Here is a 19,375-nt window from a genome sequence, read left to right on the forward strand (position 1 = left end):
AACTGAAAGATTCAAAATTGTTGATAGGAAGACTATGTAGACTATCTTGAAGTGATGAGCCATTAACCACTACATTAACAGACTTCTTTCTAGGTAGACGTAGAGGATTGTAAGAGTACTGTGCCTATAAAAAGAGTTTTTAACATTAAAACTTTGCATAAATGGAATTTTAATTGAAAATTTAGAATTTTCGTTACATCATCTTTGTCTACATATGGCACAGCATTAACAGACTCCATAAGTAATTTCTCTTCCAGCTTCAATATTCTACTGTGTTCATTTAATTTGAATTGTTCCTTTTCAGACTTAGTTGCACATATTAATTGCCTAAATATTATTTTAGATTCAGTTTTTTTCATAGGAATGAATTTCTCTTTCATAGGTACCTGCAAAATGGTAACTGTATTAAGACAATAATATATATCTTTTAATTTAAAAAAAAAAAAGAGAATATTACATCTTCCCATTTCTCTCCAGAAGGAAATTCGAGGTCTACATTTATAGGTACAATGCCTATAGATTTTTCATGTTTATATTTTACCTTCTCCATTTCAAGTAAACCTCTGTCAGAACATTCACTTATATGGCTCTACGATACAATAAGATCAACAGCACTAACTATTAATTTAAATGTCTTTTGAAAAATTAAGAAGAATAATGTATTACCTCCAGTTCCAGCATTTCAATGACATGTGTTTGATTGTAAGGACACTTCACTTTTGTGGTATTAGGAAAATTCTTAGCGCATTTAATAAGATGACATTGCAATCTATTTGCTATGATACGATGTGCAGAATCATAAGGACATGTTTTCAGTAATACTTCCATTTCTATTTAATTTTGCTATGTATCACCTATTCCTAAAACTGAAAGCACTTAGATAACAAAATTTTATCTTGATTTTAATATACATTTACAATTATTTAATGAAATTTGTATTCTTCCTTTAACCTCAAACTTAGCTGTATTTGACTAAAATTAAAAAGAAAAATTAAACAATATTAATTTTACTATTTATAAAAGTAAAGGTACTAAGAGAATATTTTTTAAAAATATATTATATACTAAACGTAAATATTAGTTTTAATACCTACAATGAAATAAAAATTAGATAGATTACCTGTTTATAATTAGTTGGTTGCGATGATGAATGAAAATATTAAATGTATTAAATTCTAAGCCTGCTACCATCTCTGCTTATATGCTTTAAAAGTCAGCAGAAATTTAAACCGTAATGCGAAGATTGAGAAATGCAAACAAAGGATGTAAGGGGTACCGGATAATGCTGTGTATGAGTGTATGGTGTCCAATGTCATCGCATTAGAAAATCAGAATGTTGTGTGGGTTGTGTATGTCACTGTATGTAGGTGATATATAAATAGTATATTATTTTAAAAGCTGCATAATGGCAAAGCACCAACATACATACATATATCACTGTATATAAACAACATGCATATATATATAATTATTTTAATATACAAATATAAAACCTCTTGTCTTTAATTTATAGATAATATTTTACTCTTATCAACAAATTTCGGTATCGTTAAGCTGAAGTTAACGACAAATATTGATATTTGTAATGAGAAATGTATATCTATATACATATATAGTTTTTCGTCCGTACTAACACCGAAAATTCTGCATAAAGTTACAGAATACGGAGTTAGATGCTCCATGATATAATTAATAAATTAATTTTATATAGTAATAATTAAAAATTGAGTGTTAAAAAGTACGATTACTGGTATTTTATTCTTTAACAATCCGCGAACTTAAACTTTGTAACAATGATATTTCTTTCTCTAAAAAAAAGTCATTTATCATCAGTTATTATTGACTGTCGTAAAATGAAAAAAAGACTTAACAAATAATACAGTACAGTAAATCACGTGTTTGCTAGTCATACATTATTAAAAAAAAAACAGTATAAATGAATCAGAAGTGCCAATTGTATTGCAGGATTGATCTTGTTGGGCTAAAAGAAAGAGTAAAATAAAATAAGCTGATTGAAGATATTGCGCCGTTGCCGCCACCGCACATGCGCAGTAGCTTCCAAAAGTAGCCACTCATCACAAAGGTAGACTGAACTGGACCAGCCTTAAGGTTTGAACTCAGTAATTGGCATTTAGCATTGGCATCAGATCTTCGGAAGTTTCAGCCGTTTGCGTTTCAAACTATTACAGGCTACGTTATTTGAAAATATTTCATTTAAACCGTTAATAATCACCAATTAACCGATTACAGCTATTATAATACGAGTTTACTGTGATTTATTCTAGTCGGCTCAGATATTATTCAGACAGACTAATTTTATCCTTTATAAAACAAAAACTCCAAATTCAGAATGTTCCGCATAATTGCAGGACTTGCTATTATTTTTACTTTGACAAATGCAGACTTGGTGAGGTAAGCAATATTCTGTTTAAATACGAAAATTTAAAAATAGAACAATAACTCCTATAAATATTGAAAAGTAAAACCTTAATTAAGCTTTCTTCATTCAGAGTACCATTACACAAAATTCAAACTGTCAGGAAGCAATTTAAGGAACTTGGCACTGAGTTACATCAGTATCATCTCCTCCATGGGAGCAACATTCCACCAGAGCCATTGTCAAATTATCTAGATGCTCAGTACTATGGATATATAAGTATTGGATCTCCACCACAAAATTTTAGTGTTATTTTTGATACAGGCTCATCCAATTTATGGGTCCCATCCAAGAAATGTCATTTAACAAACATTGCTTGCCGTAAGTGTAAAATAACAAGTACTGTTTATGGCATTTTATATTCACCAGTCATTCATTTATTTGATGAACTTTGTAGCTTGATAAGATTGTCTCATTATTCTATAAGAAGCTATAACTGATAACACATGATTTATATTCAGGAAAACAGCTTTTATTTTTCTATATTGAGTAGATTACATTCTTATATAAACATAAATTATTATTTATTTTCATTTAGTGATGCACAAAAAATATGACAGCTCGAAATCATCTTCGTATAAAGAAAATGGAACAGAATTTGAAATTCGATATGGTTCTGGCAGTTTATCAGGATTTTTATCTACTGATGTTATACATGTAAGTTTGTGTTTGTGTGTGTAACTACTGTATAAATATTAAAATCAAAATTTGTTAAAAATAGTTTTACACATAAGATTATGATTTTTATGTAACAGATAGCAGGTGTCGCTGTTAAAGACCAAACTTTTGCAGAAGCAATGAGTGAGCCAGGGTTAGCATTTGTTGCTGCTAAGTTTGATGGAATTTTAGGAATGGCATATGCCTCCATCTCTATTGATGGAGTTAAACCTGTTTTTAACAGCATGGTTGAGCAGGGATTAGTCCCTAAAGCAGTTTTCAGTTTCTACCTCAATCGGTAAACATTAAGTAATTAATACTTATCTTCTTAAAAGTATTCTTTTATCAATTTTATGCATTGTTAAAGTGATCCAAATGCTGCATTTGGTGGAGAGATGATTCTTGGTGGCTCGGATCAAAATCACTACGAAGGTGACTTCACATATGTAAATGTTGACAGACAAGCATATTGGCAATTTCAAATGGATCAGTATGTTATTAATGTTTAAAATATGCTTCATAGGAAAAAGTACCTTATAATTTTAAAATATTTTGATTTTAAAACAGAGTTAAAGTGGGCTCAGCTACTGCTTGTCAAAATGGTTGTCAAGCTATTGCAGATACTGGCACTTCATTGATTGCCGGACCAGTTGATGAAATAAGCGCTATCAATAAAGCAATTGGTGCCACCACAATTATCAATGGTGAAGCAATGGTAAATACAGTTAATATATAAAATATAAAGCCAAAATTATATATATATATAACAAATAAAAGTTTTCCAAAATTATCTTAAATCCTTTTTTTCTTTATTATCATATTAATCTTATTCTCTTTTATTACAGATAAGTTGTGATAGTATTCCAAATCTCCCAAATATTGACTTCATAATTGGAGGAAATAAGTTTACTTTACGTGGCGAGGACTATGTTCTAAAAGTTAGCACTTTGTTTTATACTGTTAATTTTAAAACTAATTTATTTGTTTAAACTTGTATTGTTACTGTTTTTTTAGATGAAACAATTTGGAAAGACTATTTGTTTAAGTGGTTTTATGGGCATGGATATTCCCCCACCAAATGGACCTTTATGGATTTTAGGAGATGTTTTCATTGGGCGTTTTTATACAGAGTTTGATATGGAAAACAATCGTATAGGATTTGCTATTGCAAAATAAGCAATATTTTATATACTAAAGATAAATACAAATGAACTATTAATATGAATTGCTTTAATTCTTCAAATAAGAACAACTTTATAGTGTAAAAGTATACTAAGAAATCTAATGTTATAAGATAAAAATACACTGTAAATCTGAAAGAGTTTATGCTGCCGTGCTGTGGAAACTTATAGACTTTGATTACAAAGATAATAAAGAAAACCTGAAAGCTTGTTAATTAACTGTTTCATTTGCAATAACGATCAGCTTTCATTTTACTTCTTCTATCTAATAAGGTTTCATGCAAATTCCCTTCTACCTTAGCACGTTTTAATTCTGAATAGCCCTCTTTATTTATTTTAAGCTTTTTGTCTTGGAATTTCTGGAACTTTTTCCTGCACAAATATAATTGTAGATAAATAATACATAAAAGCTGACCAACTAATAGTTACTTACACATAGTTTACTTCAACTTCAGCAATAGTGCCCTGCTCTTCTTCTGGTGTACGTTTATCAGAATCATTTATTTTTTGAATAATACTTCTTACAGTAATATACTCTGAAGGTCCAGCAGTTTTATTCTGACAGACAACATCATCGTCCTCATTTACAGACATAAAACATCCTGTACTGCTTAACAAAGCAAGTTTGCCATCCTAAAATGAACAATTTCTTATAATAAATACAATCTTTCACATGATATGTCAGTCACAAAATGAGCAAACTTAATTTTAAAATATTCACTTGAAAAATTGGCTCCCATTGCTCAACTGCTCCAACTGCATCACTTCGTCCAAGTACAATACCTTTCTTATCAACACCAAGATACTTTCCATAACCAGATTTTAATGCAATTTTATTTTCCCCTGTTGGAAAGGCTGTTAAAATCTCTTCTGGAGAGGGACCTTCTCCTTCATTATGTGGTGCACCTAATGTAAATAATCCATTGTCCAGAGCTTTCATATATGTTTGTAAACCAAATTCAATAGCTACAGCACCATTAATTTCAGAAATATCTTTGGCTTTCCACCATCCACCTATATTGAAGACACCAAATATTTTGATTTAAATTTGTTAATCTCAAGGTTATTTATAACTACATAACCTGTAAAATTTATTTTGAAATACAATAAAGATAATCGTTATACAAATACCATGTACTATAGAGTCTGTGTCATCTATTTTATTTTTATCCTTTTCCTCATGTTTCTTTAGTTTACGTTTTTTAGCCCTAAAAGAAATAAAATAATAAACAATGCTTACAATTTTTGTTTTTGAAGCCACTAGTTAAAAATACAATTTCCACTTACTTTGTCTTCTCTCCCTTTAAAACTAATTTCTTTACCCTTACTTTGTCGTACTCAGACATAACTTTTTGTTCTTAATTTCGAAGGAGAAACGTCTTGAAAAATACAGTATTCTTGTTTATAACCTCAAAAATTTAAACCGCTATACATGTATGTACATGCAACTGAACTATATACATGTACATTGTAGACTGTCAAAGTTGAAGTATATACATTAATACAAGCTTTAAAAGACATTTAAAGTATAAGATTAATAATAAATCTATCGTATCTACGCTGTTATTTATTTCGAACTCCTTGATCTCTTTAAGTACCTTGGAGATGACTGAAACACAATTATGAATATAATGAATTTACGCTGTAATTATAAGATTTTTATTACACAATACGATATAAACACCAAGTAAAATATATCATTATCAAAGTCTACTAATTCTTTATATATATAATATATATTCTAGGATTTTAACTAAATATGTTATTTTTAATATAAATTAAAAAAAACAGAAAGTATTTTATATATTATTAAATATTTAAATAGAAAATATATTCTCTAAATAATTTAAAAACGTATCAATTAAGGCTGTGTATTAAATAAATAATACTTGAAGAGCAATATACTAATTAATGTAGTGTAATTTTCTTGCAATTATTTGGTAAAAATTCTGGCGTCCTAAAAAAACAGGCAGTATCTTTACTTTTTGTCATTTTCATTGTAATCTGTTTCCTATAGGTTCCTTATAGTATTATGCACTAGTTTACAGAAGTAAAAACTGACAATTACACTTGCCCTATTATGGTAAAACTATTAAAAATACAATAAGTCCAATTTTGAGCAACTATTTTTAATCTAAAGCGTAATATTTTGAAACTAAAATATCTGAAGAAACTGATGCTATGACAAAGTTCTGCATACCTCACAAGGGGCAGGTAGTGGAAGCACCCTTATAACCATTAAGGAAAATGTACAGTTAATCCTTGTATTTACTTGCAAGGATAGTTTTCAGTATAAATGAGAAACCGAATAGAAAATGCTTTACAGTTCACGATAGATTTAAGAACAGTAAACATGTACGTTTGCAGCATTTTCTTGTTGCTTTTGGTCAGTTTGGCCTTTGGTTTTGCGCTTCCTACCGACAACACTTTAAATATCACTGAAAATTTTGAAACGCAGGATTATTCTGACCTTGGGTACTTTTTTAGTCCACGTAAGTAATCCTATATATTTAAATTAAAAAATTCTCTTAATTCTAGAAAAGGCTAAATCATTAAAGTTAGTCGTAAAAGGATTATAACTTTGATTACAAAGCTTACAATTCACAGGTTTTATTTGTAACCTTTTAATTAAAATTGTTTAATATAATTTTAAGGTGAATTTGATACAGAAAAAATTGCTGGAGGAAATTTCGCTTCAGAGGGTCAGTTTCCTTTCATGGTAGTAGTACACAGGTTAGTAGGAAATGGAATAATCGCGCAATGTGGAGGAACGGTTTTGAATCGTCGGTGGGTTTTAACTGCTGGGCATTGCATCGCTGAAGAGCCACGTCGATTCTTCGTCGTTTTTGGCGTCACTAACAAAAATGGCATTGGATATGATTTTAACCGAGGACCTGGAATCTCCATGATGACCACCATCGGTGCTCTCCACCCTTTTTATAAACAAACCAGAAATGACATCGGCCTCCTCTACATGCCTATGGATATTCCTTACAGAAGTAAAATTTAACACATACTTCTACGCTTGCAAATAAGCTCCTCTTGGTTTGAATATAAAAGAAATTTAATTTAAAGTTTTACTGTATTTTATACAAGCACACAATAAGAATTGACTTGATCTGGAAATTGTTAAAACCAAATTTAAAAACTCCATCAAATCATTTTTGCTTAGCGTGCTGTTATACTAGAAAAAACTTATTTCTTCTTTTTTAGTAATGTTAATTAATATTAAAAAAATTTATAGATACAATCCAACCAATCACTTTGAACAGACAATCATATGATAGTTTCGTGGACGAATCGTCAGTGGTTATCGGTTGGGGTCGTGACGAACGTGGCAACAAGGGCACGAAAGCATTGAAATATGCTGTTCTCCCAGTCATCTCAAATTCTGAATGTGGACGATACTGGAACGTGGATAAACGTAACATCTGCACAGCACCTGGTTTGGGCGAAGATGCTTGTCAGGTATACTGGTTTCTCACACAAGAGCTTAGGTAGTTTAAAATGAGTGAAAATGTAGCATCTACGCCTGTGTATAACATATAATATTTTATTTCTACAAAAATTCCTATTAAATTCAATCACTACAATTTATTAACAATCATATACTTTTTTCAATAGGCTTAAGGTCTTTCGTAACAGCTTACTAATCTTTTATAAATTTTAGGGAGATAGTGGCGGTCCTCTAGTCGTAGTGAGTAGTGGGCGCTTAGTACAAATTGGCATTGTTAGTTATGGCGACTCTAATTGTCCTAGCAGCAGACCCGGAGTATTTACAAGAGTCTCTACTTATTTGCCATGGATTAATAGTGTGATGAGGGGAAATGTAGGAAACATGTAAAAGAATAATGCAATAAATGCTCAAAACTGTAATTTCTATCGTACCAGAATGTTTTAAGTAATGGCTATGAAACAACTGTAATGTATCAGTATTTCCAATCAAACTTTTATAATAAAAATTCTTAAAGATAACTGTTATTAATTTTAATTTTTTCCATAAGTGTAAGATAATGCTTCAAATTTAAGAATGCTATCTCTCAGCGTATTAATTATACACGAAAAAAGCAGCACAATAAAAAACCATAATTGTTACAAATGCGTACAAAACCAATCATCAATGTAGAAATGGGATTAAATTATAGTATAAATGTCCAACAAAATTTATTAGATATTACTCGAGTGACGATAAAATTGATATACGTTAAAAATATGTTGTGGCCCTGAAAAGGGCCGATTACGGCGCTTGATCTCAAGCTTGTCAGATGTTTAAAACTTGCAAGATGCATCTTAACCTCCGAAACCATAAAGGGTTCTGCCTTGTCTCTTCAATGCGTATACAACGTCCATGGCAGTTACAGTCTTCCTCTTGGCGTGTTCGGTGTATGTGACGGCGTCACGAATAACGTTCTCAAGGAAAACTTTCAGCACACCACGAGTTTCCTCATAAATCAATCCGGATATACGCTTGACACCTCCTCTCCTAGCTAGACGACGGATAGCTGGCTTCGTGATACCCTGGATGTTATCACGCAAAACTTTGCGATGCCGCTTGGCTCCTCCCTTTCCCAATCCCTTTCCTCCCTTTCCACGTCCAGTCATTTTGAGCTTGTTAAAACGTAAACTTGTAACTGCTTCGCTAAACTGCGAAATCTGACGAGATCACTGTCAGCGCCGGTATATATACCGGCCAGGTCAACTTTCCCCTTCTCCGAAACTTCAACCAATCGGAGATTGACTTCCCCCTCCACAAAATTTCAGCCAATCGTAAGCAATCTAAATACCTGTTAATAAATGTGCATTATGTGACAGAAACAGTATATGCAATAAATATACATATAGCATTTGATCATTTTTTTTGTTGCAAAATCTGCTCCCTTGTTTATTTATTACATTTAAAAATAACATTCTAAAATCTTAGAATACATACATTTCGTAAACGTAAAAACCTAACATTACTAGAATAAAAAAAGTTAATAGTACAAATTTTTAGTATGTATAGGCATAATTTTTATATGGCGTTCTTTATTTAAATACATATGCATTCTGTGGTATATTAGCAACTATCTATAAAAGGAATAGTATGATCGTCGACGACCTAAATATAATCAATAGATATATAAGGAAATGTATTCGTTAACATCAAATAGCGACTTTCCCCCATACAGCTATTACAGTTATATCCACACTACCGCAATTATCGATATAATTTCATTAGCATACAGGGTGTAATAGAGTACTGTAAAATTGCCTGCATCAATCATACTCTTAAAAAATTGACGACTGAGGTGTTTGACTAATAGTGTTACTCTTTTACTAACCTGGCATTAAAATTGATACACATCAATTTACAATCCTTTTAAAAAGTAAGGAGGCGAATGACAATTTTAGGCGATCGAAGATACTTTATCCAACCCACCACCCTGTCAAATGTTCGTATTTCTAATTTCTGATCCAAATCGGATAAGTAATATACTAAAAGGAAGCTTCGTTTGGTAAATTGAACACACTTATTTCACATCCTTATGTATTTTCAAAAATGTCTTTTAATTGTTTAATTTTATTCATGTCTGCCAAAAAAAAAAAATTCTTTTCTCGAATGAAGCTAGAATACACTAATATATAATAAGATTCAGTAAACATAGAAACGTCTATGAACACTTCGATCTATTTCCTTACTTTTTAAAAGGGTGATACAGGCTTTTTTTATCCCCTGTATACAACATGTCTGTTGCAATAAAATAAGTTTTGAAAAGACTATTGTTTAATTCTTATATATATACAGGGTGAGGCACTTAAGCCGCCCCAGAATACGAATGCCGATGTATATACATCTGTATAACCACATAGATGCATATGTAATGAAAAAACTCCACGAAATGGTTAAAGCGACGTAGTGCACAGACATAATCATTCCAGTAAAAAAATATGGTGGCCCTAAAAAGGGCCGATTGAATGTTTTAAAATTTAGAGAAAAATTTAAGCTTTTTTCTCAGTCTTCTTTGGCAGGAGAACTGCTTGGATATTGGGCAGTACACCACCCTGAGCAATAGTTACTCCACTGAGTAATTTATTCAATTCCTCGTCATTCCTGATGGCCAATTGTAAGTGACGAGGAATAATCCTAGTCTTTTTGTTGTCACGTGCTGCATTTCCTGCCAACTCTAGAACTTCAGCAGCTAAATATTCCATGACTGCAGCTAGGTAAACTGGTGCTCCAGCTCCTACACGTTCGGCGTAATTTCCTTTACGGAGGAGACGATGAATACGTCCTACGGGAAACTGAAGTCCAGCTCGGTTAGAACGAGACTTTGCCTTTCCCTTAACTTTGCCACCTTTTCCACGTCCAGACATTTTAGCAAGTAATAAAATTCGAGTAACCTTACTGGTATAAACTGTGAAGCGTTGTGTGACGGTTATGGCTTGACCTCATCATTATATACTCTTCTGCCACTCCAACAGCGCACCAATCACAGAGCGGAACAGCGCCCTGCGTTCTGATTGGCTGGAACGGCGGTAGAGGGGATATCTTCATATGACTTCGGCTACTACTCTATTATACCTATAATATTTTTTATTATCAACCTTCAACAAGCATAAAATCAATTGCTAAAGCTATAAATTTAGTTATAAACATTCAAATTTGTTTTATTTTTTAGCTTTTTCAATAATATTTTTTGTACCATACTTACAAATATTTTCTTCTGTATTTCATAAATTTAACTGCTTTTACAATATAAAAATCGGACAATACGAATCATTTTTCATAGAGAAGTTATTAATAACATTAACTGATTTTTGTATTCCACTAGTAGATAGCTATCAATAATTGGGTGCTATTAAGATATCGTGAGTAGTAGCTATCATTTGTAAGTTTTTTTTTCTCGAGAATATTCATTAAGTAAACAGCTGCATAAATATTGTGTCGTTAGACGCAATAGGATTAGTATAGTTACAGATGTATACGGTGTACCGCGCTTAACGTATCTTCGATTAAGACGTCAAATTCTGTTTATCTTTGCAACTATAAGAGATATCAATTTTCCTAGTAAGACCGTTTTGAATGCAAGTCGAATGATACTTTACAATAATGTTATACAAAAAAATGACGTCTCTTTTAATTAGGAAGATAACAAGAATTTTATACTTGCAGTTTAGCCAATTTGAATAGAACACCCAGTATTTTTTAAAAAAATATATATTGTTATTTTTTAGTCACTAGAAAAATTTAATTTAATGTTTCCTGTATACCTTACTTTAAACATTTCTATACAGCAGGTTATTCAAAATTTTATTGACTATTGATATTAATTTATTTCGGGTTGAAATTAAGAATAGGCGGATTTACACAACCAATTATCAAATAAGAAAATATTTTCACTTTCTTCGATGAAGGACACTTTAAATTTTATTTTCTTCTGCAATTTCACTTTTTTTTATCTAGAAGCAGTTTATGTTAAGCATCTAGTGCTTTTGTTTTGTTTACTTTTTAATAAATATTTCCTGCTTCAAAATGATCGCATCTATAATAATTAACATTAGTCCCTATGCGTCATTTCCTATATTCTGTAACATTTTTATTATTGTACACTCTACACACCTTATACATAAAGCAAATTATTTAACACTAGATTTACCAGACCATTCAAAATGACTGTTTTTGATCCAAATATATAAACGAAATGAATCATGCATTTCAGCTTAGAATTTGCTTAAAAAAAAAATCAAGCTACGCAATCTTATCAAAGACTAAAACAAAATAGTTGATCCTAGCGAAGGCCGTTTGTGTTTAAATTTCGTCATAGAATCAGTTCTTTAAATCATAACACCTGATATCAAAATACCTATTAGTATTTATTGGGATAAAGCTTACTACCAACTAATCATGAAAGAAGTATTGCATTTTCTGAACAGTTCTAATAATAATCAAATGACCAAATGCGATAACATTAAACATTTAAAGAGCCTCAGTGACTGTCAAGTAATTCTCCAAAGTTGTGGTAAAATAGTTTTTATCGGGAATAATAGAGCATAAGTTTATCACACGTTCAAAACATTTGTGGCCCTTAAAAGGGCCGTTTATTTGCGCTCGCAGAAGCAAGCAATGTCAGGGAGTTTCTTAACCTCCAAATCCGTAAAGGGTTCTGCCTTGTCTCTTCAGGGCGTACACAACGTCCATAGCAGTAACCGTCTTCCTCTTTGCGTGCTCGGTGTAAGTGACAGCATCACGAATAACGTTCTCAAGGAAAACCTTGAGTACACCACGAGTTTCTTCGTAAATCAATCCAGATATACGTTTTACACCTCCTCTTCTCGCCAGACGACGGATGGCTGGCTTCGTGATACCCTGGATGTTATCACGCAAAACTTTGCGATGCCGCTTAGCTCCTCCTTTTCCCAATCCCTTTCCTCCCTTTCCACGACCAGTCATATTGGAATAGCTCTTAGTATGTTTGACAGAACCAAGCTGTAAAGTCTACTGACTTCGAATGACGCTTTCACCTAGGTTGCCAGCTTATATAGGTTCGGCGCACGGCTGGCTTACCCCCTCCACAAGCTACGAACCAATCAGCAATGCCATAGAGCCTTCGAATATCTACTACTTCTAATAATGTTCCCAAAGTTTCTCTTTACTGAATTTAGCACTAGGTATAGTCTTTATTTCGACATTTCCTTATTTTAAAAATTACTATTTTCTAATTATTAACATATTATATACTACAGCAAGTAAGCTACTATCACTATATTAATTTTCAAACTAACAAGTTTATATACTGAGATTAATGAATTAAACATTTTATTAAATTGAAGTAGTATAGATTGTTATGATTGCCTAAAAATGCCAGTATAAAATTAATAATTAAAAAATAGAAGGACTATATTTTTGAAACTACAATTTAGTATTGTATTTTAAATGATTATTAAAGAAGATGTAAGTATACTTAGGAAAATTTATTATTAAAGAAATGAACTGATGAATATTGCTTTTTTTTTTATTGAATATCTCATCTAAATACTATAGTCGTTCGATCTACAATGACAATTTTAAATCTATAATTTGTTCCAGAAGTAAAAGTTACGACAAAGAAATTCCTTGTTAGTGAACACATGGCTCTAATAGATTTTAAACTTAAGAGCCGTCGATTAAAGTGCAGTGATTGGTAACGATTTAATGTTCCAAAACTGTAATCATTAGTCATTGAAGGTGAATGCTTTTTACGTCAAAAAATTTCTATATCATCGTTGTGATTCCATTGTTTGCTTTACACATAATAAAAATTGCAATATAGATAATCAAGCTTGATCAAATAGTTTCTGTTGCTATATCATTATCTTAAAATATCCTGTATATATGGTACAATTGAAACTTTTCTACAAAATTGGAACAGCAAATTTGTTTTTTATAATAATAATTAAATAATACAATCTACAAAAGCATATCCTTATAACACAATGTATGCTGAAGAACACAGAATTTATCAAACTATATATAGGGTGAGGCACTTCAAATCTCCCAAAATTAGAATATAAATATTAATTTATTATTATAACTATAAGAAATATGAAAACACTTTTTATAAAAACTCTGTGGATTTTATTACAAGGAAATTGTCAAAGGCTCTATAAAATTTGATACTTTTAAATGTTACGGAGATAAACGTTCTCTTGCGTCTATGCTCAGAGGCATCTTAAAAGAATCTCACCCTTTATATGAATTCTTATAATAAACGCCGTAAACTATAGAGAAAAAAATAAAATTGTTAAATATTGTTAAACTAAACAAATGACGCTTTAAAAGAAATATGTTCAACACTTTTTACGAAAAAACTATTATTTAACAAAATGTTAAAATATCAAATAAAAAATGTTTAAAATGTGTAAGTAAGTTTATTCATTGAGTGACAAATACTAATGCATAGCTATGGTTAAAATATTAAGAAATAAAATTCTATAAGCATTTGTTTAAAAAGGTTTGTGTTTATAGACAAAAAATTAAGCTGAAAAAATACTAAACATTCATGAAAAGTTATAACATTGCTTAACAGAGTCTGAAATGGTAAAGTATTTTACGAGACAGTTTGCGAATGGTATGCTTCATGCGAACGAATCGGACCAATGAGAAGCGAGAATGGATAGCGCGCTGCGGTCTGCGCTGTGATTGGTGCACGGGTAGTCACGCGTTTTCAGATATAAGGAGCACGCCACCGGTGAGCCATCATTCCTTGGCTGACTCAGCTACTATTAGCTACGTGTTAACTAAGCAAACGACGACATGCCTCCTAAAGCAAGTGGAAAAGCTGTGAAGAAGGCCGGTAAGGCCCAGAAAAATATTAGCAAGACTGATAAGAAGAAGAAGCGTAAGAGGAAGGAAAGCTACGCTATCTACATTTACAAGGTTTTGAAGCAAGTGCATCCTGACACTGGTATTTCCAGCAAAGCTATGAGCATAATGAATAGCTTTGTTAATGACATCTTCGAGCGCATTGCCGCTGAAGCATCAAGATTGGCCCACTACAACAAGAGATCGACCATTACATCTCGGGAGATCCAGACTGCCGTACGTTTATTGCTTCCTGGCGAGTTGGCGAAGCATGCCGTCTCTGAAGGAACCAAGGCAGTTACCAAATACACAAGCTCGAAGTGAGCAGTTTAAAATTAATCGGCCCTTTTTAGGGCCACAAATCTTTACACGTGGTATAACTACTTTTGCTCTTTATCATTTAATTCCTGATTAAACCCTATCATTGTATTACAAGAATTGTGCGACTCTTAAGTATAATCTAACGTTTGCTTCTAAACAATCTAAATTTTTTTATACTAACATTTGGTATTCAGGACAATTTGTGCATCGACACTTGATTTATGCTTAACGATAGTAAGTATCCTCTTGAAAATATTAGTTTAGAGCTGAGTTATGTGCAACTAAATTTGCATAATCCACAACTTTACCAGGTTAATCAAACGGGATTTTCGATAAAACTAAAATTGTTTACAATTTATTTTAATCTTTGGTAGTTACGGATGTACATCGCTTCATTGAAAAAGTAGGTTTTTTGTAAGAAGGGATTGAGACCTATACGCTTTAAAATAATAAATTAAGCAGTTAAAAAATTTTAATGTTTATAAATTTATTTCAATTCTATTTCTATTGGGTGAAAGAGTAATTTGCGCTAATTTAATTTTGTAGATAAGAGAGAAGGAAATTAATAGAATTTAATAAAATCATTTTCGAAGTCATACTAATTTTATCCCACATTTAGTAGATTAATGTAGGATTTTTATTTTTTGAATGCCAAATATCAAATCAGTTAATTATTGTATTATTAATTCTAAATATTGTTCATGATGCTTTAATTGACTCGCGGAATTTAATACTTTGGCTGAAAATTAGGAATCTTCGACTATTAATTATTGAAAAGTTTAAGCCCTGTAAGCTGAATGTTTAGTGGTGGGATATTATCAGTCTTTGAAACTAATTGTGACGCTATATATGAATAAAAACTTATAGCAATTGTTTAAACCCAGCTATCAAAAGATGCATGGATGAATCTTGCATGGTTCATGTTAGTAAACCAAATCTCAACTTTCAGCTCCTACTACTGCTCTTCTATAGATTCTCTTATATAGGAAAGCTAAAATTTCGTTAAACTTACAGTTGAAATTAATTCATTTTAAAGTTTGAATATTTACTGAAGTCTATTATTCAACAAACTGTTCCAGAATTTTAAACCTTATAAACCAAATTGTTGAGTACCGATAAAAATAAATGAACTCGTTTCATAAATAATCGGAATTGATTTAAAAAAGGATCTTCAAAGATATATTATTTATTTTCAAAACAAACGTACCATCCTTAAAATTCAAATCAGTAAAAAGAAAATTTAAATAAATCATATATGATAGAGATATGAAGATGATTTGCATGTCGCATTTACTTGTGTGGAACAAGTTTGCGTCTTTGTAATTTCAAAAGCAAATGGTAATATACAATAAAATTACACTCTATTTGAGAGTAACATACCATATCAACTATTCTTAAATGGAACAGATGTACAATAACCTAAATTAAAATTGTATAATAGTGGGAGAATTGCTACGTATAAGAATTTAGTGGCCCTGAAAAGGGCCGGTTTTATTTTCTATAAAAAAAAAATAGAAAGCTTAAGCTCTCTCTCCACGGATACGGCGTGCGAGCTGAATGTCCTTGGGCATGATGGTAACCCTCTTTGCGTGGATGGCACACAGATTGGTATCTTCGAAAAGACCGACCAAATAAGCTTCACTGGCCTCCTGGAGTGCCATGACGGCAGAGCTCTGGAACCTCAGGTCGGTCTTGAAGTCTTGAGCAATTTCACGAACTAAGCGTTGGAAGGGCAGTTTACGGATGAGAAGCTCAGTACTCTTCTGATAACGACGAATTTCACGAAGAGCAACAGTTCCAGGCCTATAACGATGCGGCTTCTTCACTCCTCCGGTAGCCGGAGCACTCTTACGAGCGGCTTTAGTAGCCAACTGTTTGCGTGGTGCCTTTCCACCAGTTGATTTACGAGCAGTCTGCTTGGTACGAGCCATCTTACGATGATAGTCAAAGTATCTCTTCACGTCCAAATTGGATGAAGTCAGAATATGGAATGGAGACAGCCACAAGTTATTCGCCTTATATACCTTCTCCGAGCCAGTTGCTGGAGGGAACGTTTCCGGTTGGTCGATAGTACAGTGGTGGGGGTATTCAATACCGAGCCCGGGCCCCGGAGCAGGTTTGAGATGATTCACCATAAGCTATCCCCACTACTGACCAATCGACCAATTAGAGTCGTTCATTCTTTGTAACCGTTACGTCTCTCAACATCATTCTAGGTCTTTCTCGTAAAATTACGCAAATGTGTCACATATTTTTCTAAAAAGTGCTGTAGGTAAAAAGATATGACTAATAACAAAATAATAAATCAATTGCTCGTGATTTAGACACCATCGTGTTGTTTCATCAAATTTGTATTAATATTCTAAGACAACAGATGAAGATAAAGGGTCTAAAGTAATAGATAATTTATAATTTTGTTAATTATCATGGAAACTACCTGTGTTAAAAGACTGCGTAATTTAAAAAGACTGTACGATAACCTACGTTTATTTAATTTATTTGCTCCAATTATTAATTTCATAGCATATAGGTACACAGAACGCTCCATATTTCTGATCTAGTGCCAAAATATAATATAGCTCACACATGGCCACGTGCTCTCTATGATGTTCAGTTTATCATACATTTTCTTTATCTTACTCTTAGGTATTAACTTATAACCGATTTTTTAAATTATTTATTTCAATATAAAAATCTTCTAAATTACTTGGAAAATAGAGTACGTTTGTACTGTAATATCTTCAAATACAGCACATTAGACACCTTAAATCATTGATATGCCTATTTCGTTTAAACTTATTTTGTTTAACCTTTTTTCCATGCAACCTGAAAGTTTTGTAAAATAGTTTCTTAACAGACTTTGACTTTAGGATATCATAGGCCTAATATTTTGTTTATTAAGCTTCTAGCATAGCAATTTTTAAGTTGGCGGCATACGATATTGGACCGGGTCAGATTGTTTGCTGGATTTAGAATGGTGATTGTTGATTGTATATTTACATTGTTATATCCAATGAACAGTCAAGTCTAATTTTAGTACGGATCCACCAGTTTAATGTGCCGCGGGCTTTAGCCGCGTTATATGCTATACACTAATTATTAATATAAGTCAAATATTCAAAGACGCTATAAAAGCTAATAACGATATATTTTAAAAATTATATTATGGATAAATTTTAATAAAATAAATCAAAAGTAACAGACTGAAAAAATAATTTTCTAAAAAGTGCTGCTCATAATGTTTCGTGTTTCAGTTTTCAGTTATGGTAATACGTTAAAGCCCGTTGTTGGAGCATAGAGTTTAAGTTTAAAACGAAACAATAATACAGAAATGACCTAAACAGAACAGCAGCACCAAGCAGATGATTTGTCAAGATTCAAACGTTATATTAGTGCGCATGTAGGTAACGAGAAGTATATAAAAGGATTTCGTTAAGAATTTTGGTTTACTTGTTGAATACAGAACGTTGCGTGAACATCAATTCTATTTTAATAATATTCAAGTATATATTGTACATCGAGAAGATGGCACCAAAAAAAAGTAACTTCGGTGACTCAAGTCCAAAGAAAAGAAAATTAACAAAAGTAGCTAAAAACGCTAAGGGTAAAAGAGTGAAAAAATTACAAAATTTTAATCGTTATATTCACAAAGTATCACTAACAGTGTTTAATGATCTAAAAGTGTCGAGAAAATCTATGAACATTCTTAATAGCTTTATGTACGACATAATGACTCGCATTGCTACTGAAGCATCTGCCTTAGCTGCCCATGTCAAACATAAAACCCTTCAAGTTAATGATATCGAGACTGCTGTACGTTTAACACTTCCTTCAGGAGAGCTGTGTCAAATCGCTCTTAACGAAGGGAGAAAAGCAGTTGTTAGGTACGAGAGATCATTCCAGAAGTGACCAAATTTCTGTCTCTATGATTTTTTTATATTACTTGAATGAACATATCATTCAAAGCTGTTAATGATGTCTACAAAGTTTATAAAAAATCGGCTGGTCTGAAAAAATGAACTGAAGGATAAGCAACCATGAAGAATTTTGTGAAAAGTTTGAAAATTTCGTGATACTGAGAAGTATACTGGATTGCCTAGGAACGGCAAATTTTCATCATAAGATAAGGTATTACGGAATCCAGAAAATACCTGTATCAAATTTATATTCTTCGATGAATTTTAAATAAATAGATTTGTTTCTATTTTACCGGTAAAGTTGTGCTCTACCTCAATTGTTGGTCAACCAACCCAATTGATCCAAATATCGATAGTTTTATTTGTTCTACTTTTTGTGAATTAAATTATTTTTTGGAAGAAATAATATGTAAGTCATTCTTTTGATAAGTCTATTGTTTATTTATACATTATATTATTTAACTAAATATTTTGTAAGTTATTATTTTATGTAATAAAATAGTTTATTTCCTAATGAAGCTAAGTGTTTAATCTATATATA

At 31.8% G+C, this 19,375-nt stretch overlaps 7 protein-coding genes and 1 long non-coding RNA gene across 8 annotated transcripts; 4 read left to right on the forward strand and 4 right to left on the reverse strand.

The window, feature by feature from the left end:
- Positions 1-283: 283 nt before the first annotated feature.
- Positions 284-1,110, reverse strand: LOC136786247 (gametocyte-specific factor 1-like). The gene is made up of 3 exons (XM_066747867.1): positions 667-1,110; positions 458-589; positions 284-400 (listed from the first exon to the last, which is right to left on the reverse strand). The coding sequence occupies exons 1-3, from the start codon at positions 826-828 to the stop codon at positions 377-379; spliced, it is 318 nt and encodes a 105-aa protein (XP_066603964.1). The 5' UTR covers positions 829-1,110; the 3' UTR covers positions 284-376.
- Positions 1,111-1,989: 879 nt separating this feature from the next.
- Positions 1,990-4,490, forward strand: cathD (cathepsin D). Its single transcript, XM_066747863.1, has 8 exons — positions 1,990-2,412; positions 2,511-2,758; positions 2,976-3,094; positions 3,193-3,392; positions 3,462-3,584; positions 3,662-3,809; positions 3,940-4,032; positions 4,109-4,490. The coding sequence occupies exons 1-8, from the start codon at positions 2,351-2,353 to the stop codon at positions 4,268-4,270; spliced, it is 1,155 nt and encodes a 384-aa protein (XP_066603960.1). The 5' UTR covers positions 1,990-2,350; the 3' UTR covers positions 4,271-4,490.
- On the reverse strand, positions 4,308-5,864 carry FRG1 (FSHD region gene 1). Its single transcript, XM_066747865.1, has 5 exons — positions 5,563-5,864; positions 5,407-5,483; positions 4,997-5,289; positions 4,709-4,908; positions 4,308-4,647 (listed from the first exon to the last, which is right to left on the reverse strand). Exons 1-5 carry the CDS (start codon positions 5,619-5,621, stop codon positions 4,500-4,502), a joined length of 777 nt encoding a protein of 258 aa, XP_066603962.1. The 5' UTR covers positions 5,622-5,864; the 3' UTR covers positions 4,308-4,499.
- Positions 5,865-6,534: 670 nt separating this feature from the next.
- On the forward strand, positions 6,535-8,552 carry LOC136786244 (chymotrypsin-1-like). The gene is made up of 4 exons (XM_066747864.1): positions 6,535-6,767; positions 6,930-7,274; positions 7,520-7,743; positions 7,946-8,552. Exons 1-4 carry the CDS (start codon positions 6,572-6,574, stop codon positions 8,117-8,119), a joined length of 939 nt encoding a protein of 312 aa, XP_066603961.1. The 5' UTR covers positions 6,535-6,571; the 3' UTR covers positions 8,120-8,552.
- A 617-nt stretch (positions 8,553-9,169) lies between these two features.
- Positions 9,170-10,665, reverse strand: LOC136786246 (histone H2A). Its single transcript, XM_066747866.1, has one exon. It carries the CDS (start codon positions 10,627-10,629, stop codon positions 10,255-10,257), a length of 375 nt encoding a protein of 124 aa, XP_066603963.1. The 5' UTR covers positions 10,630-10,665; the 3' UTR covers positions 9,170-10,254.
- Positions 10,666-12,394: 1,729 nt separating this feature from the next.
- On the reverse strand, positions 12,395-12,706 carry LOC136786236 (histone H4). The gene has a single exon (XM_066747850.1). It carries the CDS (start codon positions 12,704-12,706, stop codon positions 12,395-12,397), a length of 312 nt encoding a protein of 103 aa, XP_066603947.1.
- Positions 12,707-14,512: 1,806 nt separating this feature from the next.
- Positions 14,513-14,957, forward strand: LOC136785702 (histone H2B). Its single transcript, XM_066746922.1, has one exon. It carries the CDS (start codon positions 14,549-14,551, stop codon positions 14,918-14,920), a length of 372 nt encoding a protein of 123 aa, XP_066603019.1. The 5' UTR covers positions 14,513-14,548; the 3' UTR covers positions 14,921-14,957.
- A 2,200-nt stretch (positions 14,958-17,157) lies between these two features.
- LOC136785755 (uncharacterized) lies at positions 17,158-19,352 on the forward strand. The gene is made up of 2 exons (XR_010824705.1): positions 17,158-19,045; positions 19,136-19,352. It is a non-coding gene; the product is annotated as an uncharacterized lncRNA (long non-coding RNA).
- Positions 19,353-19,375: the final 23 nt, after the last annotated feature.

Source organism: Prorops nasuta, unplaced genomic scaffold (assembly GCF_024137725.1).
Source record: "Prorops nasuta isolate Cenicafe-Biocafe unplaced genomic scaffold, Cenicafe_Pnas_1.2 PNAS00003, whole genome shotgun sequence".
In the NCBI taxonomy this organism is placed as follows: Eukaryota; Metazoa; Arthropoda; class Insecta; order Hymenoptera; family Bethylidae; genus Prorops; species Prorops nasuta.